The 27,394-nt window shown below is 50.1% G+C and overlaps 1 protein-coding gene across 2 annotated transcripts in view; it reads left to right on the forward strand.

Moving 5' to 3' along the window:
- Positions 1 to 620: 620 nt before the first annotated feature.
- The window catches only part of LOC122363356 (neurotrimin-like), a 30,919-nt gene continuing 4,145 nt past the window's right edge, over positions 621 to 27,394 (forward strand). Inside the window, exons 1-7 of one of the 2 annotated variants that reach the window (XM_043332532.1) lie at positions 621 to 713; positions 5,856 to 5,949; positions 14,407 to 14,513; positions 23,965 to 24,172; positions 25,076 to 25,231; positions 26,096 to 26,233; positions 26,567 to 26,707. In XM_043332532.1, coding sequence (XP_043188467.1) covers positions 5,901 to 5,949; positions 14,407 to 14,513; positions 23,965 to 24,172; positions 25,076 to 25,231; positions 26,096 to 26,233; positions 26,567 to 26,707 — 799 coding nt within the window. In that variant the 5' untranslated portion in view covers positions 621 to 713; positions 5,856 to 5,900. Of the gene's footprint in view, positions 763 to 5,855; positions 5,950 to 14,406; positions 14,514 to 23,964; positions 24,173 to 25,075; positions 25,232 to 26,095; positions 26,234 to 26,566; positions 26,708 to 27,394 lie in introns of both variants that reach the window. The other variant, XM_043332531.1, reaches the window with a different exon arrangement.

Raw genomic sequence — 27,394 nt, forward strand, 5'->3', positions numbered from 1 at the left:
AATGCCCTAAAGTGAATTAGGTTTTGCTTTGCCTAATCAGTAACTTCCTCCAATTCAAGCAGCTTTCAGAAGTAAATCAAACACGATGGTCCAGCAATGGAAATAAATGTTTTGAGCTGGATTTGAGGTAGAATCAGCGGACATGATGCGGTGCTCTATAATGCTGATGCAGGATATTGAAACAGGAGTAGTTTATCAAATTTGCAGCGCTCTGCATTATTTTTCAACTCATCAGAGAAAATGACAAGTCCCTCTTTGCGTATCGTTCTGGATCTATAACCTCAGTAACGGACCTGTCCAGGCCAGCATCACCAATGTTAGGGTGTGAATGTTATGAGCAGCCCAGTGAGCTGCAGTGTCTAAAGACAGTGAAGGAGTCGTGACCGTGTGAGCCGTTGGTAGCCGCCGGTGTGAACTCTCAGGTCAGTAGCGGAGCCTTGACCGTGTGAGGGCCGTGGAAGGCCGCCGGTGTAATGTCTCAGGACAGTGCACTGGAGGACCCGCCTCTTCCCCGCCGAGTGTGCCCACCAGTCACGGCCGGTGCTCGACCAATCAAAAGAGCCGGCGTGCCTCTGGCCCCGCCCCCAGCACGTGACGAGGCCCGCCACTGCTCCCCTGCCAGTGGGTGCTGTGAGGGACACGACTCAGTGACTTGGCTGGGGGTGTGCAGTTTATTGCTGGAGCAGGCCCGGCGCCTTCAATTCATTGAGAAGGTAATCGCAAAGCACTGGACGACTTTCCACCTAAAAATAGTTCGAAAAGGTGAGGTGGTTTGTTTAAATTTTGCCTCCCACGAATAAGTTCTGTTCACTGTATGCCCAAAACTCAGCTGATTTGTGCATGTTTTCCTTGTCTTGTGTTTTACCTAGCGTGTCTGTAACGAAGGGTGACTGCGCGGTTCGAATGTTTTCATCGAATATCAAACTGGAAACGCAAGAACTCATTATAATACGCTATGAGCCTATTCAAGGAACTCGTATATTAAAAGCTATAAAAAATCAGCTTGCAGGTCATCTAAAACAACCATCAGAAAGAGAAACCGATGCGAAGGGAGGTCTTACAAGTTGTTGATCCACAGATATGAGCTGAATGTATGAAGGTGTGATCTGTAAGCATGTAAACGAAGAGAGACAAACAAAATATGCGTAGGCAGCTTTTAAAACATCGAACGGGTTGAAGATAAGTTCAAGTATAGTTCCCGCCGCCCGACACCTGATGTTCGAAATTATTCCCCACGCGAAAGGGTTGGAAATGACGTTCAAATACTACATACTATGCTGCATAACTGTTTCTTTTACAAATGCGCACATACTTACACGTTAGGGGCAAACAGTCAACAGCAGCAGCTCATACGAGGGGTGTCCGGAACGATCGCCCATGCGACTTTGGGAGCGCGTCCATCAGATGAAACGTCAGTTTGTCACGGCGTTAGTATGCTGGTATAAGTTGTTAGTTCATATTTTCTTTTCCCTGTACCCTCTTATACTAACTAATCACATCATGAGAACCAAACCATTACGGGTTCTCACAGGAGCGGATTACAATCACCTTGTAAGTTGAATCAAAGGTTAAATCAACGTGTCCAAGTGACTATGAGCAGCTCATGGTTTTCGCACATATCTTCAGAACACGACACCGGATCGGTTTGGAATTTCTCATGCCTTTACATTCATCCTTTAGACACAAAGTTTTCGAATTTCAGCTCCTCGTCAGGTCTGCTGGGGAAGAAGCGTCGTCATATGTCAGGTCATGTTCGTGGCAATTGGTGAATGTTAGTTCGGTCTAAAGTGGCCTTCTAACTGAGTTGTTATAAACGTCTAGATGATTAACAAACTGTTAAAGGTCTTGTAAACAGTTTGTCTAGCCTGAAATATGTCGTATTTTTCATATAAAATGACCTTTTTGACGACCTGACCTTTTTTACTTTTTTAAGCGCCCGAAAGATATCGGCGGTACGGGATAAAATTATTAAATCGCTCGTAGGTAGAAATTTTTTAAACGTCTGAGCCGACCCTACCTTCTCGCGGTTTAATATATATTAAATAATTTTCTAAAAGCCATATAAGGTTGCACTTAAGTCAACGTCACGTAAGGTCATGCAATGTCATGCATGATGTTGGCTATATAACTAGGCTACTTTATGGATTAAACTTGGTCATAAGTTTTTAATTTACTCCACTGAGCACCCGGATTATCTATGTGTCCTGGTGAAACAAGTCAGTCTGAGTTCACTTGGAAATTGGGATAAACCTTGTTTAGGCCTTTCCCCACTAAAAAGTAGCTACATGAACCCATGTCACAAGACGAACGTAAGGAGGCACATGGCCCTCGAACGTGTTTTGACCAATATTTGTATTTATGCAACCCTTTTTACCCGCGCATGGCTGGGGTATTTTCCATAACGCATAGGTCCGATTAGGCTCATTTTTGGGTTACACACTCCTTGATATGTTCATTCGATACCCTGATGGAACCAATCTTTTACTTCGAATTTTTTAGATCAAGGCCAGGTCATCCTAGGTCACGGATATTTAATGTCATGTATCAGTCACGTGACGCATGTTATATGGTCCATTTCACTCATAGATTTATTTCAAAAACAGCATCGTATGAGTCATTTGAGTTTATTTTCAGCGGCATTTAGCTGAGGTCAGGTCACTTTCAGGTAAAAAAAGATCAAATTTTGAAAATTCACAAAAATATGCATAATAGATGCAGATTGAGCTCAGGCAAACGATGGTGCGATTTATATTACTGTACGATGTCAAAAACCAACTGAAAAATAGTTCTGACAAACTAAATTGCAAAATTTTGATTCTAATGTGTACAACTCAGCCATCTTTTAAACATTGGGTTAAAACTTTTACAGTAGTTAATCGGTGGGTGTACTATCACATATATTTTGGGTTTTTCCAAAAAAAGTCAATTTGGAAGAAGAAAAATCATTTTTGGTAATTGTAGGAATATACATAAAGATTTTTTAAAATTTGGAAAATCCGAGACGACAGTTTGATAGCCACATATATTCTCAGTCCACAAATGCAAAGAAATCGGATCTAGCCTAAAAACTCAGCTTTTGAGAGCGATTACCGTCGTTAAACGTTGTGCATCGAAATTGGCCGACATGACGTCACTCTTGCGTCATTTTCGGCCGATCTGTGGTAGCTAGATTTTTTATTTTAACACAAGGTGTCAAATTGATGCTGCTGAAGGCACTGCAAGTTTCGTATTGATACGTCAAGCGGTTTAGAAGATATTGCAGAAAAACGGAATGGGCTCTGTAGAGCTCCCCCCCCCCCCGAGTCATGCGCGGGTTAAGTTATTTGCCAAATGCCGAATATCCAACCTTTCACTCATCGACCTGACCTGTAAGGTCTCGATTGATCTGACGCCTTGAAATGGGGTCTCTCAAGGAGAGCAGCATGCTCGTCTTTTTTCACAGAGCAATAGCTTAATTAGGGATTACTCGCGAAAGAGGTGTGAGTCGCAACCTCACCGATTCTACGCGGTCTTATAGAAAGGACATTGGCAATTCCAAATGACCAAAATGGCCAAAATATACGTTTTAAGGCATAAGAGTTTTAGATCACAGCTTAAACACTGAGAATGGATATGAAGTGTAGAAATTAGCATATGCCTACTTTTGACCATATAAACTTTAACTGGTGTCTTCTGAGAGAAAGTTTAAGTAATGAGAAGAAGTTGTAGTAGATACTACAGGTATGACAGCATTGCATTTATGTAATGCGAAGAGCAAGGTAAGGGACTCTTATATGTAAGAGATCATTACTGAAGTTGCGCCTATACAATAGCCTACACAGGGCTACGGTGGCATAGGCGGTGCCAGTGGGTTGGAAATATGTATAAAAAAAAATGAGCTGGGTCGATATATTTAGCCACTATTTTCACTTATTGGTATAGAAAAAGTAAAACTAGCATGATTATGATAGTTTGGAGATCAAGAAAAGAATGTATAATGCTTAGCATTTGTAGGGACTATTGTTGTATGTAGGTATGTTGTTTTGTGGTGTCGCGTCGGCCACCGGCGAGTCGGCGCGCGGTGCGCGGGCCGGCCCCGAGCACCCTGGCACTCGGGGCCGGCCCGCGCGCCAGGCCCCGAGCCGGTGACCCTGCAGGCGCTAGCACGGTGTGATATGTTTTTGTGCGCGAAAGGGAGGAGCGAAGGAGGCAAGCGGAGCCGGAACCGTGCGCCACCGTCAGCCGATTGGTGCCGAGTCGGCACAACAAAGCAACATACCTACAACAATAGTCCCTACACGTTACATACAATATGATAATGCAGTTCGCGTTTTTTTTTTCTTCTTCCAGATTAAGATCATCCATTCAAATTGCCGTGTAAGAAAGTGGAACGCATTCCTATAATTCCAACGACCGTTCTAAGACACCGACCGTAGTGTGGTGTGCTCTTTTTGTGAAATCGATATGCCGGGCATGCAGCCAGCTCTGGTGATCCTAAAACATCGAATCCTCTCGAAGGTGCCCGAGCCCCAGATAATCGCATATCGCGCATGCAGCACCCCACCCCGGCCTTCGAGCTAGCCGGCGCCGAACGGTTGTCCAATCTGCTCGCTCGGCTGTGTGGATTTGGCCCTATGGCCGGCGGGCGCCGCGACCGGTCGTCTCGGCTCCTTGTGACGATGATGGCCAGCTAACGCTGATGACCCGGCGGCCAAGTGGCTGCTGTCGGCCGGCCGTTTAGCCGGCTGCCGGCGACACCGGCCTGCCGCCGTACCTGATTGTCATGCGGCCGCCACGCCGCCGGCGTCGCACAAAACAGCGATAGCGGAGACCAAACAACAGCCAAGCTCCGCCGGGAGAGAGCCGCTGCGGACCGACGGAGGCAGACCCTCGAGACGAGAGGGGAGGGCTCGCAGCTGGCAGCGTCCGGTGAGATAGGTAGTAGTTGAGGCCCTTCATTGTGTGGCATAAGACGAGGTATCCCAGAGAGCTCCTGTCGTTTTTCCGGTGCTCCTGAAACGGCGGATCGCTGCTAATGGCTCACGGTATGGTCCAGCAGCTTCCCCGCCGCCGCCGACTTCTGCCCCATCATTCAATATATCACGGCCAGGAGAGGGAGGCCGGGATAAGAGAGCCGCAACCACCATCCAGACTCGACCGGCAGGCCGCGTCTCCCCTCGACAGACCAAACTCGCCGTAAAGTAGCCGCGGTAGATTCCCGGAACGCTCGGCGAAGGGCGGCGCGCGGAGCAAGGAGACTGCAGATGATGGCAAATTGAGTGGTGATTTCGGTAATCACTTGGAAACGAAACGTAAGGTCGGTGTGTCGTTCAATCCGACTCCTGATTATGATGAAAGCTAACGATTAAGCATTGTTTTGCTTATATCAAATTACCAAAGGCATAGGCATCCATTTGAAGTTAACTATTAATTGATATTCAAGCTGAATGCTCGTCTTGTACACTTAAGCTAATGATGATTATGTTTCTAAAGCAACTTGACCATCTTTCGTCGTTTTGTTCGTTTTCAGCCGTGATGATGGCAGTGCCGCTAACGCTTTGTGAACGGTCGATTTGAGAAAGAATGCATTGCACCTAGGTACTGAGGAAGTGGTAGGGGCTGCACCGAGTAGGCTCTTCTGGAAGGTAGCACCAATCTTGGCGGAACAGCCAACCAAATCAGATGCCCATATCAAGGAAAGCAAATAGTCTGCAATTACATATATTTCTTCTACATATACTTCTTAATCCCCTGAACCATAAGATATTTAAACCTATTAGCAAGGATTCGATACAAGTGCAGGCGTGTACTTATTAGAAATAGAATAGTAGGTTAGCACGTAAATTATGACATTATGACGATGTTTTTCGTTTCAGCCGGAGCACCTATTGAAGCGATGAGCCAGTACTGATGCTCGAAGCATGATCTCAGGGAAAACGGTCATAATCGTCCTCGTTATTCTTCCACTAGGTAAGTCGGAAGAACACAAACCTCACATATGCTATCATGCAAGACTAGTTGCGATGCGTTGCATTGCCGTAGTCTTATTGGGGTCGATTTGGCTGTCCCCAAAAGAAATTCTGGGCTTCTGCTCTGACCCGTTTTCCTGAAATTACGATTTGTTTAGGCATATCAAAAGCCTCATAAAATGATGCGCATGTAGACCTAACAACAACTCTCAGAGCCGATAAGTCGAAGAAACACATTACTACTTGACATGCACTTGCATATCTAGCCGTGTTCCAAAACACGCCCGCGCGGCGGCACATAACCTAACTTGTGGACAACGCATACCGTGACGACGGACATGTTGGTCACACTAACTTGTTCGGAAGCATACTTTTTACATGTATAGGTTAGGTATATGTATTTACAACTGGCCTTGACGATACTTCACCGGAATGTCAACATGGGGCGAGAAAGGTCAAGCTACCACCATAGCATTCAGTTTACGTCGTACTCTGCTTATACAGACAGCTGTTTAATGTCGGCTGCTGAGCTGGTTTACACAGCGCGTGCCGGCCGGCCGCGCTGCGTCACGTCTCTGTCGCGCCGCGACCGCCGCCGCCGCGCCACTTGTCGCCGCCGGCACGTGCGCCGATGATGATTGTGGCGGCTTATCGGCTCGTCTGGGCGGGCGGCGCGGCCGCAGGTACCGGCACCAGCGCGGCCGCGGCGGCCCTAACTCGCGCCGGCAAATGCCCACTCCTTATCCGCCAGAGGTGGAGTTAGACCTCTGAAGTGGCCGCAGCTGAAAATGGCTGGACTTTTAGCACCGGCTCCTATAGCTTTTATACCCTGGCAATCCGTATAATTTGAACATACTTGAGATTTTCTAGAAATAGGCCCACGATTTAGAAAATATTGCAGATGGGTGCAATGAACTTTCCAGTAAAGAACTGGTAGGCAGGAAAATGTAAAATGTGGTTACGATGCCCAGCTTGAAACACCTTGTGGAAGTTTTTATTTGAACAGTCGCACACTCGGGTCATCGAATTGACAGCGTCATATTTGTAAGATGCTCCATTATTTTCACAGCTCACATAGTCGCTATTTTTATACGTTTGTAGGTAGATATAGCTCTGAGGGTACGGCTGAACTACAACTCGCAACGCACACAAGGTCGTCGGGTGTAGGAGCTACCAACGCCACCAATGTATGTAAGTACCTATTTTCGGTTTCAGCAGAACAGGATTGGCTGAGCGGAAGCCGTTTTTCGTGGTCGGTCTCTGCGGGCCGTCAAGATATGACGGCAGCTTCACCAAGCTACCCAAAGCAAAACATCCCTACACCAGCCGGAACTTGAGTCATAACAAAGCATTACCGTGCTCCATCTCCACGCAGATCTCTTCTTCACTTTTTCTCAGTGCAGGATTGGCTGTAAATATGATGTTAAAAACGTATCATGATCAAAGAATCAGGCTTAAATAAATTTTGCGTTAAATGTAAAATTATTACCGTCATGAGTCCTCACTATTCATACTTTTTCTCATCATCTGCATAATGCTAACAGATTAGCTAGAATCCGTTCCAGTTTTGTCAGCTGACGATTCCTAAAGCTGGAACCATTCCTAAATAGTCGGAAAACACACCAAACACAGCCCACTACCCACTACCCCAAGGCGCAGCGACCGGCCCCTGCAGTGGTCGACACGGGCCTGTAGCGGACCGCGGCCGTGCCGCCCGGTCAGCCCATTAAATCATGCCGACCGGCCGTTCCGATTCCGGCGCAGTAGCGCGCCACGGCCGTCGCCGGCGCGCCATCGCCGCCGCGCTCCGAGCGAGTCGGCCCGGCCGCCGCTGGGGAGCGATTCCACTAACAGGACTCGGCGACGATAAGAAAATAAGAACGCGAATCGTTTTGACTCTGAGGGCATGAAATAGATTGATTTTATCGACAGTACGTGGGGGCGCATTGGTAATGACCGGAGAGCGCTGGCCGGCACCGGAGAACCACTCTTATTTCGCCTTGAGCTGCTTTATGGGGACAGTTGTAGGATAGCACGCGGCGCGCGGCGGCCGGCTGCTGCCATCGCGCGATGCACGGTACTCGGCCCTGATCGGCCGGTGGCACATCACGGCCCACGGAGCCGGTTGACCAGCCGCAGCGAGCAGACGAGATGTCCGGGATGAGAGTGCTGGCCAGGCGCCGTAAATGCTTGAGGAACCAACAGAATTTGGCCTGTTGCAAATGGTTACTGAGCTTGAATGAGTTAGGACTTCAGTTTTTGCTAAGTGCTACACAAAAAATGCCTATAACCCAAATATTGGATGAAGGAGAGCGCTAGGAAGGCCCCGCTGTTTGCCATAAGAGACAAAAACGGTTGCCTGAGAAAGTGTGAGAGATAGGTAAATGACACTGCGATCAACTCGTGATCACTGATCAAAGGCATATTGTCAATTACATGGAATTAGCCTGTGAATCAAATCATGACTTAATGGCACCTGTACGAGTATTCATGCAGTCGCCTCAAATGGTACCTAACAATTCTTACTCCTCGAATTAAGTGTCGACTCATCATCTCTTTTATAAAATGCTCTTCCTCAGCGCATATGCACATTCTTTTGCCGGTCCCGTAGCTCAGTTGGTTAGAGCGTTGGACTCCGCGTGGTGAGAGCACGCGTTCTCGGTTACGATAGTCCGGGTTCGAGGCGCGACGGGCGCTCGACATTTATGGGCCTCCTGACAGGTATGGTTGCGGTTGGTGGCAGGCCGTAGCCAGGCGAAGTCAGCGAGGGGACCGGTCGTGCGCGGCTTTGTGCGCACGTTTAACTTTGGACTCTAAATTCTGCCATAGAATCGGAATTGCGCGATCGTAGGGTAGAGGGCAGGGTCATCGCAACAAGCTTCGCTTAGCGGTGGCTCTGTCCTTGTGAATCCTTCCCATCAAAATGTTCGGACTACTATGTGTTCACTAAAAATTGAGACAAAGTTTAGCAGGCTGTATCTTCGGTAAAAATGTACCGATTTAAACAAACGAGGCATTGTTGTAATGCACATTGCATCTGCTGCAAGCCGTAGAGCGTCAACAGATTTGCCTGATTCCCGTAGGTCATTTTTTGGACATTTTCTTGGAAGTGTTTCCACCACAAGCTCTGGCACCAGTAGACCGGGAATTTGGCCAATTCATGGTGGTAACGAGCAGCCAGTTGATATTTTGTATCAAATTTAAAGACACCAACATACGTTATAGCCTTCGGCAAATCACATTAGATACTCATTTGTTAAATTTCAGTCGTGGCAAATGGCATATCGGGCCTTGATCCAATCATACAATTTTTACATTGGCCGGAGCCCCCAAGGCGCCCCTTGATTAGTGTGCTGGCGCGAGGTCGGACCAGAAGATCACCTTCTGGTTACATATGTTGTTGTGCATTAACCTCGTGCTAAATAATACACTTAACTCAGAAAGTATCATATTGTAAAAGACCGGCCTGGAGGAATAAAGTCGAACTGATGATATGCTCTGAAATAACACACGTACCACGGCATCCAGCGTTAGCTTGGACACTAAATGGACGTTAGCTCTTGTATCATTGATAACATCACTACAGTACACTTCATTGTCTATTATGCATTTCAGACCCTGTGGAACAGTCCTTTTCGGCTATTTCTCGCTGTATATGCGTTTGATTTTAACCAAACTTTGGCTATGGTAGTTTGAGATCCCTACCTAATTTTTATTAATATGGTCTATTAACAAAAAATGAAAAATAAAGGCACTTGTCATTGACTGATAATGTTAAGGTCGTCAGAGCCCTGCTTAGAGGCTGACACAGGCTGGGCGCTGTCTCCCCTCTGATTGGTCGTGACGTACTAGCACACTGCGGCTTGGCTCCGCCCACTTGCGGTCCTGCCTCGGGTCATGTCGCCGGCAGTCGCAGTCTGACCGGCAGGCGTGCGGGTGCGCGCGCGGCGCGGTAGAGTGGCGCACTTGTTTGCATGTCATTAACTTTTAATAAGTTGTTCTGCAACAAATAAGGACGGAGGAAGGAAGAGGAGACAAAGTGACAATGACACGAACGGTAGACTGTGGCTAGTGGACAACAAACAATATACGTATAACGCTACGGCTAGAGCAGAGACAGGAGACAAAGACGGTAGACGAAAGACAGACAAAGATGGTAGACCAGAGACAAGTGACGGAGATAGAGATTATAGACGACAGACTGACAAGGGGGAGTGGAGGATGGGCGATCATTAACTCTCGATGTTGCATATCCACATTATCATGTCAAGTCATCCTATCTTTCCTTGTTTTATTGTTTTTCGGCCTTAAGCTCTATCAACCATATTCTTAAAGCATTGTGGAAATAACTATTATGGAAATATTGACTATTGCTACCCCAAAAAAATATTTAATGTAAAACAAAAACGAAATACAAGTATGTACATACATATGTGGATACCCTCAATTAAATAAGGCCCTTGAATGTCACATACGTACCTAAAGACAATGCGGTAGATTATGTCTCGTTACTCTTTAAATGCACCATAGCCTGTAGGAAAACGGTCAGCGGAGAAGCTTGCTATAAATTATTGAAAATAAGATGCTTTCAATTTTGTAGGGAAGGCTTTCTGCAGGAGCTTAATGTGTAGCTAGAAGGAGTGCTTATCGTTTTATTCATACACCGATCTGCATTGCATTAATTCCGTCCTTATTCTCTCCGCGCGAGATACGACACATATTCATGCAAGGGAAGGTGCGTTAGCGTGTGTCTTCTTCCAGTCCTTTGCAGAGCTCCACGTCCCTCTGAGCCCGAGCGGCGAATGAGTGACCGGTCCCGGTGTCGCGGCGCGGTGGGCGGAGCTTAGCTGCGGCGCAACAGCTGACGCTGCTACGCCGTGCTAGCCTCTACCACGGCGCAGAGTTTTCCGATCAATTTTTACCATGACAAGTCAATGACAAGTGCCTTTCATTTTGACATTTTGTTAAAAGGCCATATTAGTAAAAATTAGGTAGGGCCTTGAAACTCATTGTGTCAAAGTTTGGTTGAAATCAAGCGTTTAGGTAACGAGAAAGAGCCAAAAAGGACTGTTCCAGAGGGTCTGAAATGCATAGTAGTTAATTGTCGCCCTTTGACAAAAACATGATTTTTCTTCCTTAAATAGATCGATCTTTTTCTGCAATTTTTGGCCCTGTCTTGACCATTGTATTTTTACTTCTCTTGCCTTATGTTGTTCCCAGTCGCTTCGAGAAATCATTTACGCCGGTTGTAACTCATCCTAGCCTCAGGTGTGATATATGTTCTTCGCTTAGGCACAGATAATACCTTACTGATCGGCAGCATTGCGCCGTGAGGTGCCAAAAAGCCTCTCCACGTGCATTTTCGGGGCCCCGACCTTTCCTTAGGCAATATCTTCACATTTGCACCACTTCAGATTTTCTGACTCCCACACCCACTAGAACTTTCGTCCCACCATACGGTATGTAACAAATTTCGACATTTTAAGCTTTCATTAGGTATTTGTACGTGCCAGACTCTCCCATTGACGTACTATTTTGGAAAAGCCTGCCAATGGGCTTTCGGTGGTCCTTATTTAAAACGACCTCCAACGCCACTGTTTTCATTACACCCGTGAAATTTTATGCTCGGTATGATAAAAACGTCCCTTTTATCTCTATGCTAAGTTCAATCGTGATAGTTTGCTTCACTTTTGATATGCAGCCATTCAAAGTTTGTGTCAATTTTTAGTGAACACCCTATAAATTTATAAAAAAAAATCTGCTCCCCCCCCCCCCCCAAAGAATGTTGGCTGCCTGCCTCACCAGTCAACAGCGCCTACAGCGAGACATTCGGGTGACGGTGGTGGCAGTGTCTGGGCCGGCGTGTGTCTCCGACCCAACGTCCGTCTCCGACCATGGCGTTTGTGTCTGACCCGGCGGCAGTGTCTGAGCCGACGCCCGTCTCTGACCATGGCGTTTGTGTCTGATCTGGCGGCAGTGTCTGGGCTGACGTCCGTCTCTGACCATGGCGTTTGTGTGTGACACGGTGGCAGTGTCTGGGCTGACGTCCGTCTCTGACCGTAGCGTTTGTGTCTGACCCGGCGGCAGTGTCGGGCCGGTGTCGGGTGGCGTGTCAGAGTGCCGTTGGCAGGCGCGGACCGTCACCAGCGCCGCGCCCCAGCAGGCCGGCCCTCCCGCGCGCCGGCTAACGGACCAGTAAACGCTCTAACGCGCCGGCACCGATTGTATTAAGTGCTTAACTTGTCTTTGGCGCCGTAATCGAGTCTGCGAACGGTGCGGAGGCATGGAAGTCATGCGAAGGCCGGCACGGGGACGGCGATTACACCGAATAAACTGACGGACGGGGGCGGCGCCGGTAGCTGGAAAGGGCCCTCCCCGGCCGGACGGGCCAGCCGTGCCAGCAGAGGCCAATGACCGCGATCGCATGGCCAGACGCCCTTGGAGGGGTCCGAGCAGTGCCAGACATTTTCGCAGGCGACGGTTAAAATTCCAGATTTTCCAGGTGCTGCTTTCATGGGCGGGGTGCGAATGACTTCATCAAATATTGCTGTGTAACTTAGAGCTGTCCTCGACGGCTACCCACCCTAAATTAGCATACGGCATAGTTAGTCTGGTCATGATTTATTATCACCGAGCATGGTATTCTGAATGTTGGGCAGACTGTGTTACATGATTATTTAAAAGCTGCTCGAGTTAGCCGGTGCGACTCAACACCTCCACACTTTTATCAACTGTAAAGGCAATCAAACGTCAGCTCTCAATCATCGTGAGGATAGTCAAACGACACAATATAAAAAGCGATGCAATGCAACAGATGAGTTGCAAAAAAACGAATAACTCACCACACAGTGACCCATGTCAACGTGTAGTCGGCAGTCACTTCGCTGTGCATGAAGCACCCTCGCTATCCTCTAACACTAATTTTGTGCGTCCACTCGGTCATTTGGCCGCGATGCCTTTCCGGTCCCTCGGTGGTCCCCGTCTGATTGGTTAGCGATCCTCGCTACCCGCGCCGCGCTCCGACGCCGTAATAATGACGCGGACGTCTGTTTTACAGCGCTCGGTCGATGCCAGTTTTATCATGTCATTATGCCGGCTGTCTGGTCTGACAGAAGAAAGGGGTCGGCTCTCACGCACGGCACGCTGCCGCGGCGTCTGCCGCCGCCCGGCGGTCGCCGCCGTGCACTGCCGACCTCACGGTCACTGGGGCCGAACCGGGAACACGGCATCGCGCCGCGCCGGGTCGGATCGACAGAGCTCATGGAACTCGAATAGGGATTGGTGCAGTCCCAGGACGAAGGCAGCTGATGGAAGGCCAGCAATAGATTGGATATTTCAGTTGACAACCAACCTGGATGTTAATTTAGTCACTCAAGCAGCATCAATGATGCATCGCGCATTTTCTCTAGGTGTTTTATTGATGCCTAGTTGAGTCAGAGATCTTTTATATCAGATTTCAGGCTACAATACAGCCTATCGACGGGATGCCACTTATGTCATCTCGCGGCGTTGTGGACCGACCGGTACTGGTTAGAGCAGTGCCGGAGGTGGCTGGTGGCCCGCCGCCGGCCTTTGTCTGCGCCCCGGTGGCCCGCCGCCGGTCCAGTCCGACAAAATGAATTGTCCGCGTGAGAGGCGCGCACACGAGTGGACCCGAGATGGCACGGCTACAAAAACGGTCCGTTCGCTGTATCGTGTCGGCGCTCGCCAGTTCCGGCGCTGTTTCCGGACACGAGAGGCTGCCAGACGGACCCTCGGGCCACATCCGGTCAAAGACGGTCTCTCCCTCCCGACGAAGGAGGGGGACGGGCCGAGACAGAATGTTTGGGCAGTTAGGACTGGGTGAAGTCAAACTGGTCGTCTAGCTGTCACTCAGTTCGGGGCCTGGCAGAATAGTTGGGAAACGATAATGCGCAGTCATACGGTGTCACTCAGAGTGGTTAAAACCGATAAAGTGTGGGTTAATGATAAAAGCGCGTTTCATCAAAATATGCAGGTGTCATGTGAATATAGTTAGTTGAGCCGTAGGTGATTGATACGGATGATTGGGGAATTATTTTAGCATTTACCAAAGTTTTAGCTAACCATTTCCTCGTGACTGCCCAAAGTCCCTTGTTCACGAATATACACGAATGAGTGTTCTGAACAGTGTGAATGGTTCTTAAAAACGGATTAAGTCGTTTTGCCGCTTGCCGTGAATCACAAAACAATGGCAGTAAAGCTTCCCTGACATGCATATACATACTTCAACCCCCAATCGCTTATGAAGTTATTGGGTTTGCTATGTTTTATTATATTGCAGTTCCTCCTGCATATTACTTACTATCGATAGGGCAATCCTCGTCAATTGCGAGTCGCTGTCTGTACTTTTCAAGAAGCGTTTATAAGTGAGGCTGTTTATAAATCATCTCTCCCGCTACCCACCGACTGACGTCTGCCGTTTGTGCTCATGCTGCAGGACTGGCATACAGACCCGAGTTTGTGGGCACGGTGAAAAATGTGACGGTGCAAGAAGGTCGGGAGGCGGTGCTCTCCTGCACAGTTGACAAACTCCGAACATACAAGGTTAGTGCGCTGCGTGACTGCCGAGTGTCTATCAGGGCCTCGGCTAAGGAATTTTGACTACTGGGGCAAATCCACAAAGTGTGTTGGCGCCCTGCTGGGGGGGGGGGGTGTAACACCTGCGGTTTTTCCTGAGGGTTTTCGCGGATATCTAAAAAACGGCGGCGCTCCATCATCCATCAATTCTACACGTGTTGTAAAAATTTCAGACCAAGATCATTCAAGATCAGGTCACCAGGTAACTTCAAGTGACCTCACCTCATAAAATGTTTCAATGTAGGTATGCCGTAGCTACACCGACGAAGTGACCGATCGCTTTGAAACTTTCAGCGGTTGATAAGAGCAACAGCATGTACAAAATTTATATCTCGGAATTTTCACATCGGTGACCTAAGGTCAGCTCAATTTTGCGACCTCTATTATACCCAAGTCAATGGGAGAAAATTCAAAACCACCTCTTTTGGAGGAAAGTTATTCTAAACACTATAAAACACTGTACGTGACTTCGACACACTGAACATGAAAATAGCACCCGTGACCCTTGTTTATGCCCCTAGGTCATCTCAGTTCACGAATGGTATCTAACAGTTTTTCGCGAATAACTTTGAAAGAGGCATGCTAGAGCGATGAAAATGCCTTAGTTGTGTTTGGCTCGACGATTCAGATCGACTGATATGCAACATGAGAATTTCCGGTCAGATCATGACCTTGACCTGAGGTCGAATTTTCAAGTTGACGTTGAAGGTCAAATTGTAGTTAATCTGATGTCTTGACGAGAGAAACACGATGTCGGTAAAAGAAAGCTCGTGCAAGGCATGAGTGAAAAGTTATTGCAGAAAAATTGTTCCAAAAAAAATCGTTTATTTTGGTAGTTTTTGCCCCTTGCAGGCAAAACCGTTGATGTTAGGTCAAATCTAAGAGAAATAACCAGAAAGCATGCTAAATGGCTATCAAATGCGCTTTTCCGCGGTGCTGTAGCTCTAATTGGTTCCCGAGTTATGCGTCGGCATCTTGTAAACTGTCGATATTCGACCTGAAAATCGGCGAAATTTGGCCTTCACCATGACCTGACCTTTGACCTGGCCAAGTAATTTGCCGAAGTGGCCGAAGTAATTTCGTCATTTTTTTTTTTTTTTGACGCTCTTTCGAACGAAGATGGATTATGGGGTGCAAAAAGATATGTTTGCCAATGCAGCCTATATTTTTTTATGGAAATTGAGGGTGCAGCTGCACACCGTAACTCCCTCTTCCGCCGCCCCTGATTTCTTGCCACAAACATCTTCAACCGCTCCCGAATGAAAGAATGTACGCTAATATTGATATGTTCTCATTTTGTGGAGGTTGGGCAAAGCCTGACCACTACTGGGGCATTCCTTGACTCTACTGGGGCATTTGCCCCAGTAGTTAACATGTTAGCCGAGGCCCTGGTGTCTATTGCGGCACACTATAACAACCAGGCGGCCGCCTGGCTTAGTGTGCGTTGCGGCACAGTATAAAAACAGGCAGCCGGCTAGCGTATCGTGTACTGCGGCACAGTATAACAACCAGGCGGCCGGCTGGCGTATCGTGTAATGCGGTGCAGTATAGCAGTCAGGCGGCCGGCTAGCGTATCGTGTATTGTAGCACAGTATAATCACCAGGCGGCCGACTGGTGTATTGCGGAACAGTATACGAGTTTGGCGCTCTTCCGGTGTGTGTGTGTGATCTGCAATTACCTACAGTACATATATCGGCCAGGTGACTGGCAGGAGGTGTGGTGTAGTGCGGCACGTTACTTTTTTCAGCTATTCGTCCGTCCGGCTGTTACGGTATGGGTGCTTTGGTATGGTGTAGTAGACAGGTGCTTAGCTGTTACAGTGTGTAGATATTGCGGTACTGTATATCAGTCAGGCATTTTGTTGGTGAGATGCGCTGCAGCACGGCATAACAGGCGGTTGGCTGTTCGAATGAGAATAATTCGAATGAGCTCCGTCACCTTTTCACCGCCAAGACTTGAAACATATCTCTGCTGGTGTAAAACTGTCCTAAACTATACCTATTATTCAGAACTCTACCCTTGACGGCGTGTCAAATATCACACTATATACAAACAGACACACACAGATAAACAGACTACAGACAGACGTGGAGACGGAGGCGCGTATTCGCTGTCCGCGTGTGTCTCCTGAAACTCCAAACATTTACTGAAACCCTATCAGCTCTACAGCGGAGAACACAACATGGCGAAGTATTACACAGTAAGCAGTGAAGGTGATGAGCATCTAGAGTACATTGTTGTCATTTCATTTTTTCTTTCTTTCTTTTTTGAAGTAAATATATAAAGCTTCGATAGATATAATATAATACTTCTGTGATATACCTATTGAATATCTAGGTCTCCTGTAAAATCCCAAACATTTCCTTAAATATTATTAATGCCAATCAGTTGCAAGAGCGCAATATCTTGCGACACATGAGATTTAAAGGCTATACCTAACTGATAGCACACTTCCTGCAAGTATAGTTGCATGAAAGCAATGTGATACAGGTAGATATCAGTTCCCCGTCATTTGGGTGGGCCATCCATCATGCCCCGACCTTCATGGGTCATAGGGATCAGACTGCTCTTCCGAGTACTGTTCAGTTACGTGTGGGAGGATGTGCTGTGTGGAGCTCGCACTAGATGATTAAAAATAGCGCGAAGCTTAGTCTAATCTAACATTTTTTCTGCTAGCATATAAGAAAACAATAAACGCAATTGAATGCAAATTATCTCAGCAATTTGCGAGCAATTTTTCGCCAACCATTTGAGTAGCTCATCGGTTCTATCAAGCACCACATCCCACAACTCGCTACCGGGCAGGTTTATTCGCTCGCTCTCTCATCCCAGGCACCTCGAGTGAATATTCGTCCTGTCGGCGGCGGCCGCGATGGGCCACCTATCAGCGTCGGCTGCCTGTGGCTGGCGTCCATAACCGGCGAGCGACGCGTCCGTGACGAGAGCGCCAGTATCGTCGCCGTTTGTCGTCACAGGGCGTCCCCGCCGGGCTCACTCTGACCTCCTTATCTGCCTATGCCTCGCCGCGGCCGCGTGAAACATTAATCTGGCGTACGCCCCAGGGCAGACTAAATCATGAAAATTGGGTTTACTTAGGAGTTATTTAGAGATTAGAGCCGCACACCGCCCTCGTATCGGGTCCCGCAGGTGCAGTAAACTAATTGAGCTGTGTAAAATGTGAGTGCTCTGGTTGAGCTGCCGGATGTCAGAAATGATGGACACGTCGGCTGCCCGCCGGCGCCGCGCCGTGGAAAAACGCTCTGAGGAGACTGTTGCCCGGCCAGAAAAAGATTGGGAGGTGCGAGAGATCGCGGCGCAGCTACCAGCGCCGTCATCTACTGGCGGCTGGCACGGTCGGTGTGCATGCGTTTCAAGGGGAACTGTTTCCGAGTAGCCTCGAGATAAACAGTATAGTGTTATTAGTGGGAGTTTAGGCAAGACATTGAGCAGTCTGCGTTCACCATTCACCACCCGGCCAAACTTGATCGGTTGATTTGTTTCTCCAGCTGAAACTGAAGTGGCAGAGTGTTCGACGATTTCTTACTTGGTTTCTTACTAACTCCTGGCTTTCCATGCGATGAGTACTGAGAAGCGAGCAGTAGTACCGATCTTAGCAGTTTTAAACCAGACTAAGTAAAAGGAACACTCGGAGGTTAACGCAATCAATACATAGAGAATGTCGAAGGCAGAAATCAGACATAGAAAGCACTTGAGTCGCCCAAAACATGGCATTCTTGCTTGTGTGCTCAGTTATGTAACAGCATAGGTATTTACATGCATCCTAGAAACTGACTCGCCCATAGGTCGATAGATTCACATTTAGCAGACGAGCTAAAGGCGCCACCGTGCTCCTCCGCTGTCCGTGGCGTGCCCCCTCGGTCGGCCGAAGGCGCCACTGGGCTCCACTGTCCGTGACGTGCCCCCTCGCTCGGCCAAAGGCGCCACTGTGCGCCTTCTCTGTCGCTAATGGATTCCGGAAGTGTGCTGGCCGTCACGCTCCCAGAGAGCGTGGGAACGCTGTCGGCGCCGGCAGATTCGGCCGCCGCCGCTGATTGATTATTGTTAAACAATACTCGGTCATAACGTGTATGGTCGCGGGAGACGGCGCCGCCCTCCGCGGGGACCGGGCGGTGTCGCCGACTCGCCGCGGTGTCGGGGGGAGGGGCGGGGAGAGGGAGGGGTGGGAGGTAGAAGAACCTCTGCACAGTTCCCCACGTGGTGGATGTGGTCCTCAGGCTTTTGTGCTTAACCACAATAGCTAGAAGCTACTTTGTTCACGCATTCAACATAAGCCCTATTACACCCGTCTGCAGAGCTCCATGAGGTCACTATAGACTCTAGACGCTAAAATTGCAACATTGAGAATAGAACCATTTAGTTCAGAGTTCTCCATTCACACTTCCACTCGACAAAAGAGAGCGAAACGGTGTCAGCACGATTTCATGAATAGCCGGATTTCATTAGTCATTCACTCGGCGAAACAGTCTCACTCTCAGAGGCTGGCTCAAACACAACACACGTGATTGTTTGCGTTTCCTGATCAAAGACTCTGAAAATGAACACACCCCTACAGCAATTTATAGCCTCAGCGATACTGAAATACCTTCAAATGCGTTGTAAAACTTCAAACGTGCCTAAACTGATTCCAAGTAAAACCATCAAATTAGCGAGTTTGTTCGTGACAACTATCAAAGACCGATAGGCCGTCTCTGTCGTTGCACTTTACGACTCTCGTTGTTCACGGCGGCAGCTGCAACTGAATCTTCCCGAGCTCCATCAGTTTTGTTAAACACCAGTTCAGCTGCAACGTCTAGAGAGCCGCTCAATCAGTGGAATATTACCAGTCTTCGAAAGCGCACATCACAGTGGTGTTACGTGAGGTGAGACATCACAGTGTCGCCAAAGTGACGTCGTCATGCAGGCTGAGGCGGCGGAGAAGCGGCGCTCGAGCGACACGTGCGCCGGCCGGCCGGTGGTGCGGTTCCGCTGCAGCTTCGGTCACGTAATGATGGACGTGTTCCGGTCTCGCGGCTGGAAGGAGGTCGGCCCCGAGGACCAGGACTGGGACGTCAACTGGTGCGATGTCAGTCAGCTGAAGGAGCAGTACGACCACACCTTCCTGCAGGACCACCAGCGCATCTCGCACTTCCGCAACCACTACGAGCTCAGCAGGAAGAACATGCTGATGAAGAACCTGCGCCGGCTGAAGCGGCACATGGAGAAGAGCGGCAGTCGCGAGGAGGCAGAGCGCTGCGTCATCTGTCCGACCTCGTTCGAGCTGCCCAGCGAGTACCACATGTTTGTGGAGGAGTTTCGGCACAGCCCGCGCGCCATCTGGATCATGAAGCCGGCAGGCAAGAGCCAGGGCCGCGGTATCTTCCTCACGCAGCGACTGAAGGACGTCACAGAGTGGAAGATCAAGGACAAACAGTTCACGCCCAGCTTCCTGGCTGGCGACAAGGACGCTGCTCTGGGCCCCGAGACATACGTCGTGCAGCGCTACATCGCCAACCCCTACCTGATCGGCGGCCGCAAGTTCGACCTGCGCCTGTACGCGCTGGTCTCGTCCTTCACGCCGCTCAAGGTGTGGCTGTACCGCGAGGGGTTCGCCAGGTTCAGCTCCGCCGAGTTCACCACGTCACAGATCGAGGACAACTGCATCCACCTGACCAACGTGGCCATCCAGAAGCACGCGCTCGACTACGACCCGGAGCGCGGCAGCAAGTGGAGCATGCGCCGGCTGCGGCGATTCCTGCGCGCGCGACACGGTGACGCTGTGGTCGACACGCTGATTGCCAACATCAACAACGTGTTCATCAAGGCGCTGCAGAGCGTCCAGAAAATCATGATCAACGACAAACACTGCTTTGAGCTGTACGGCTTCGACATCCTGATCGACAGCGACCTGCGCCCGTGGCTGATCGAGGTCAACTCCAGTCCCTCGCTGGCCACCACCGGCCAGGAGGACTACCGGCTCAAGTTCGCGCTGCTCGACGACACGCTGCACGTGGTGGATGTGGAAGGCCGGCTGACGGGCCGCGAGCTGCGCGTCGGCGGCTACGACCTGCTTTGGAACGACGGGCCCGTGCTGCCGGCGTGCAGCGCCCGCAGCTGCCACAGCTCCGGCGGCGGCGAGCAGCGCTCTGGCTTCCTGGGATGCCACAACGACCGCGAGCAGCAGCTGATGGAGGTGCTGCAGAGCAGGGGCGGCAAGGGGCGCGGCCGCACCGCGCGGCCCTCCACCTCCGTCCAGCACATCTGTCAGTGAGGGACAGCGGCGAACGGTACATCTATCAGCGAGCGCAAACCACTTCAGATGTGACATCAGTACGACCTACTGCATAGCACATCTGCCATGCGTCGGCGTTCTCAGTCTTGGCGCATCTGTTACTAGATAAACACACCCTGCGTCAGTAACTGACCAGACATTGCACACCAAGACAACACATTATTGTGGCCGTTTGCTCTGGCACCCAGCTGCCGCTGATGTTTCTGCCGGTAGAACTTGTGTTTTGCACACGTGAAAAGTGATCGTACAAACTACAACATCGTTGCTATCTAATCACTAATAAGCTCTTAATTTGCATCTGCGTTGAAATTGATAATTGGCGATCGGCACCAATACCGCAAGGACAATTTCTTTTAGAGGGTGGTATAGAGACAACCATAGACGGCTTGTGCGCTAGGTCGGCTGTATAAAAAAGCACTGTTTTATCTATATCACTTGCAGATGCAATGATTTGTCCACTCAGTCTGTTAGCTTCTTTTCAGATAGCGATTAACACTGTCCGATCATCGACACGCAACTCCCTTTGTGATGACTTGGCGCCTATTCTGCATGATATTATCAGCGACAATCGTGTTGTCACCAGAAGTCACCTCGATACAGAAGCTATGACAGTATCTGCCGCTACCGTTCGCTCCTGGAACATTGACAAAGCCGCACCTTTGTTGTGACCTGCACCAGCACGGCATCCGACATTTGTCGACGCCGAACGAAACGATAGAAGGTGGCGAACTCATTTGCTGCAGACCTGAGCTTCATGATTCTAACGTTATGGCCTAATCTCACGCAGCGTAATTGGAAGGTGGTCTTCGTAAATTTGACACATAAATCAAGCGCTGCACAAGTGAAATGTTTCTCTCATTCTCTTTGTGCTACACCCACGTCATTTTCTGTGGTGCCTCATGCACGGGTTGCTATGTCAATTGATTTTTAAAGGTTTGGGTGACTTGGCCACAGCTAATGGCAGAAAACACAGATTCCTTGAGCATGGAAAAAAATAGATAACCCTTCTTTTGCCGTTTCAGCTGGCTTCATTAAAGCTATTCCTATCGCCAAGTCGCATTAGTTCAGTTACCCTTTATTTCACCCTTACGTGAAGCAGTGAGCGCGGTTCCCACTCTACCCGGTCGCGGTGGTGAGGGGCGTTTTCCTCTCCCCCCTCCTCACCCGAGCCCGATCACCGCCTCCGCCGCTCGGCGGGCGAGTGATCATTAAATTCCAACCATTTGCCACTTAGTCACAGCGGCGGACCTAAATCAGTCCAGGAGGAGGCCCGAGTGGCACCGAGCCGACGGCAGGCGCGCCTCTTCTGCTAGAGTTAGGGGCGGCGCCGGCCGGCCCTCGACGGCGCCCTACCGCACGCGGCACCACGAGCACGTGCCCCGCCGCTGCTCAGAGCACCGCCGCCGCCGCCTGCGGCAAGGAAAGATTTTATTGTTGAAGGTTAAAAAAAGGTGGTACGTGTCAAAAGATCATTTGTGAATTTCGCCAGTGAATATCTTGGAAAAAATATCCAGTCATGCATCATTCCATTCAAATGTCATATTTTGTGCCGATCGATTTAACGATGACAGCGGCGGTTTGCCAACTATACCAAGCGAGTCTCTTTTTTTCGACGAAAAGTCGTTTTCGGGGACTGATGGATTCTGATGCGTTCGGATGTAATAACCCGTCTGAGTCGTCACGTAGCACGTGCATGTGACACGAGACATGCTACGCGGCGCACGATACCTCCACGTGGTGGTTGGCGTGGTAGCAGCGAGCCAGTGGAAAGAAGTTCAGTCGCCCAAAGCTCACAAAAGTGATGCCAATTTTCCGATGACAGAAAAACACTCCAAAAAATAATTTATTATAAGGATAGAAAACATACCCATACCTACCATGCCCATTCCAACCAATTCGTCGCTAGCTTTGCTTTGCCTTAGAGCTTTGACGAATTAAACGCTAGGTAGGTAACAAAGTATGCGAAAATGAGGTTAGGGCTACCAGTTGTAAATCAAATCTTTTGAACTTTATACCATGAAAACTTATACCATATCTTTGTTTGCATTTATTTTGTGCCTATGTTCTGTTATCTATGTGCATACCCAGTACCCACCTACTTATAAATGATAAGGCATTGCACGTTCCGCGATATGCCTTAGCGCATTATACTTATAATATTACAGTCATGTTCTAAAACGATTGTCATCCTCTCAGTCCTCAAGCACCCTTTACGATCTCAACAAAGACTTTCCCGCGAAGCTGAGTTGTTCTGGCATTCGCAGGCCCTGCTGGCTGCCACGTAGCCGCTCCACCATTCCTACCGTCCAAATCCTCTCGTCAACGGGGCTCGCTCCTCCCCCGTGCACGTAAATATAAATTGACTGTGCCTTATCAGCGTGCCGGCAATAATCGGCCTGATCCTGGTGGCGGCATAAAGTGGCGACAGTTGCGGCGCCGATAGCGGCTCGGCCGAGTCGTTTCCGACGGCCTCCGGCTCCGAGACGATAGTACCGGTCGGCTCTCCACCGCGGTGGCTAGGCCGGGCGCGGTGCGGGGCCGGGCTGGGCTGCGACTGTTAGTGCCGACCAACAGTCAGAGTAGATCCTTTTACCGGTGAATGAGAAACTGATGCAAGCATACAAGGCATCGATTATGCATTGTATGCACACATGTTTCCGTTTCCGATAATCACGACTTATTAGTGGGTGGATTTCATATGTTAAGAGTTTACGAACCGCAAAGCTTCGTGCGCACGTTCTGCCGCCTCGAACGACTAACATAGCCGAAGAGGAGTCGTCCTTCATGTCGACTTCATCTGACCGATAACATGATTTCCAATGACCAATCACCATACTACCATCAAGCGTAGGTGGCAAACGTCGAATGGGCTCGAAAGGCTCGAGCCTGGACATTGCTGTACGTAGGGCTCAGCATGGTTCGATAAACGATTGGTAGCGGCGACATTTTTCAACTGTGCTGCTGCGTTGCGGGAGAGGTTTCTATATAGATCTCTCCTGGAATAAATACCAAATGACCATTCATGTTCATTGCTCATACCGTCATGTTTGTCGTTTGCCTTCATGTGACCTGTGGCAGACCATCATATGCGGCCTGGACACCATTTCCACTCTACTTCTCGCCGTCAGGTGGCCTGGGTGCGTGTGGACACGCAGACGATTCTCACCATCCACACGACGGTGATCACCCGCAACCCGCGCGTGACGCTCGAGCACAACGGCCACACCAACTGGCACCTGCACATCAGCGATGTCAACGAGCAGGACCGCGGCGCATACATGTGCCAGATCAACACCGACCCCATGATCTCGCAGGCCGGCTTCCTGCAGGTGGTCGGTGAGTCCAGTTAGCACTGCACGTGGTCGGTGAGTTAAGTTAGCACTGCACGTAGTCGGTTAGTCTAGTAGCACTGCAGGTGGCACTGGCGGCGCCACTGCAGGTGGTTGGTGAGTTCCGCGGCTCATGAGTTCGTAGAACTCTTGGCGGCACCACTTCTGAGCGGGGAAAAGCGACATGCGCTATAAAAGATGATCATCTCGTCTTTCACTATCAACTAAACTAATTATTTCTTGACGAGCTTTCGGGTCCTACGTCACGGAGATCATTCACTGTGTTTTTACTGTCTCTCCTGGCCAGACCTTCTCTCTATCTTTGCTCCTCTGCTCCTCTGCCCCTGCTCCTCCTCTGCCCCTCTGACCTCCCGGCGGCTGCCGGACGATGTCGCCGGCGTGTCGGTCCCGCCTCCGTCGTCACGCGATCCGCGCCAACTCGAGAGCGGCCTTTTTTCGGGATCTGGTTAGCGCCGCCGACACCGCGCCGCGGGCTTCAGTTGTGCCGTGAGCCGGCCCGATGGATCGCCCGCAGCCGATAACTTCTGCGGCTTCATCGCCCGGGGCGGTACTGGACGATCACGCAAGGCCGAACCCCCACCCCCCACCCCTCCACACTCCGCACCGTCTCCTTCCATACTCAACCCGGTCCCAAAAGGCCGTCTCTGTTCTACTACACTCAACCTATCACCCAGAGTCCCGAACGAAGTATCTCAATGCATAAGTAGGGTTTTCTCCATTTTCCTTTCTGATAAAATGCAGATAAATATCCTTTTTCGACGCATCGAGACTCCCTACGTTTTGCTTTTGGAAAAAAATACTTTAACACACAAACTAGTATATTATGAGCACATGTTATCCCAATAATGGACGTCGAGTAATTGCTATAAAATATAATCCTCGTTCACAGTGCCACCGAAAATTAACGACCTGGGCAGCAGCACGGACATGATCGTCAGGGAGATGCAGGACATCAGCCTGAGGTGCCGAGCGTCGGGCTTCCCTCCGCCGCGGGTGCAGTGGAGGCGAGAGGACGGCGCCGCCATCCAGCGCGGAAACGGCAGAGGTGGGAACCGGGAAGCGGCAGAGGTTGGAACGGGGAACGGCAGAAGGTGGGAACGGGGAACGGCAGAAGGTGGGTAGGGGGTACGACAGAGGTATGTAGGTACGGGGAGCGGACAGTGGGCGCGAGGTTAGAGGTGCGAAGGGGAGCGAACAGGTAGCGGGACGTCAGACGTGGAAGTGAAGGTCAGAGAGGGACGTTAAGCATCAGAAAGGGACGGTGGGAGTCAGAGGGGGACAATGGTTTGTTCGGGAGGCACACTTCACCTGAATATTCTGTCACAAGGAACAGAACATTCAGTGAGCACTGTTAATTTTGTTCGAGTCTTTTGACCGCAAATATTTTTTATTAAGATATAAAGCCAAATAGGTATATAGTCCTTGGGTAACTTTCACCAGTTTATCCGATTACCTCTCAGCTTTATTCTCTCAGAGCAACCGTGTGTGTTAGCTAATGCATTCATCTCATAATCCAGACCGATCTGACGTTGTGTTTTCTCCCTGTCTGTTACGGACGCAGATTTCTTGCTCGGCGAGAGTTTTCTTTTCGGGAAACCGGAGAGCTGTTTTCTGTCAGGGGACGCAGGAGAGTTTTGACAGCGTCGCCGCCGTCAAGCCATTAAAAACCGGGCTCGCTTCATTACTTGCGCGTGAAATGCAATTCTGGACGCCACCACTCTTGCATTCCGAGCGACCCACTAAAAAATAGGTCTTGTGGTGACTGCCTGTCACAGGGAGATGTTTTGTGTGGGGGAAGGGGAGGGAGGGGGGCTGGAGAGGCGGCTGACCCACTCACTGGCTTATCTCAGCCCAAGAGACAATTCACTGCCTGATGTATCACGTGACGACGGGTCCCCTGTTCGGTCAGACTCCGCTGCGATGCTGGTGGAGGGTGAACAGCTCAACATCACGCGCGTCAGTCGACTGCACATGGGGGCCTACCTGTGCATCGCGCGAAACGGCATTCTTCCGGCCGTTAGCAAGAGGGTCGACGTCAAGGTGCACTGTGAGTGAGCCGGGGTGGGGACAGACAGGCCGGGAGGTCTGGAGGGAACGGAGACTGACGTGTCAATCGGAGCCTGGATTAGCGACTGTTTGCTGAAGTTGCCCGGGTGCTGTCACGTTCAATCTATATTGATTAATTTTGTGCATTTTGCAAAGTCTGTTTTGACCAATAATTGACTGGGCTGAGTGAGATTGTTAATATTGCCCCTGCCTGGTAGCCCGGTCCACCTGTGTGTCGCTCGTGAGTGACTGATCCCCACCCCACCCCTGTCTCCGCCTCCAGTCGGGCCAGTGATGTGAGGCGACTGATCCCCACCCCTGTCTCCGCCTCCAGTCGGCCCGGTGATGCTCGTCTCCTCGCAGCTCGAGTCGGCTTACGTCGGCCAGCGCTCCAAGCGCCTGCAGTGTGAGACCGAGGCGTACCCCCGCTCCATCAACTACTGGACCAACGGCGCCGGAGAGATGATCGTCGCCAGTACGTGCCTCGATCTCCCCCGACAAACCTGGGAAAACGACCCTGGCCGGACGGAGAGAGACCCACTCCGGGCAGACGACTGGGGGACCCGGGGTGAATCATGCAGACTCCCAGGATGACAGTAAAGAGACCATCGGGCGTCTGTCCGGTCCTTTGGCTGGTACGCTGCGGTCGCCCCAGACGCGTGGAAAGACCGCCGTCCGCAGCTGTCCCCAAGGCTCTGCCGTGTGTGCCGCCACGGGTCTCGCCCTCCCCCCCCCCCCCCCCCCGCCGTGTGGCCTCCACGGGGGCTCGCCCTCCCCGTCGCCCCCTGGGAATGGATAATCACGGCGCCAGCTCGTACGTCGTACCGCGCAGGCCCTGATTCAGTTAGCAGATGTGTTTTCGATTATCTGCCGCGGCAAGGTAGCAATCTGATTTGCGGCCGGCAGAGAATGTTTTTAGAATGTTAATCTGACAAGATTGGTGTCCCCTGGGGAACGCCCGAGAGGGCAGCGCCATATTCCCCTGTCATTTTTCCCTCGGCATCAGAGGACATATTCTGAGGCTCTTTCCGATCTGATTTTCTTGTATTACCTACGCACATAAATTTTACGTAATACTTCGTGAGAACGAGACGAGTTTTTGTACGACTGCCTGCTTTCGATAAAGCTTAATGTAAACAGATCACATTACAAGCAAAATATC

This window comes from Amphibalanus amphitrite, unplaced genomic scaffold (genome assembly GCF_019059575.1).
Source record: "Amphibalanus amphitrite isolate SeventyFive unplaced genomic scaffold, NRLGWU_Aamphi_draft 000617F_arrow, whole genome shotgun sequence".
Lineage (NCBI taxonomy): Eukaryota > Metazoa > Arthropoda > Thecostraca > Balanomorpha > Balanidae > Amphibalanus > Amphibalanus amphitrite.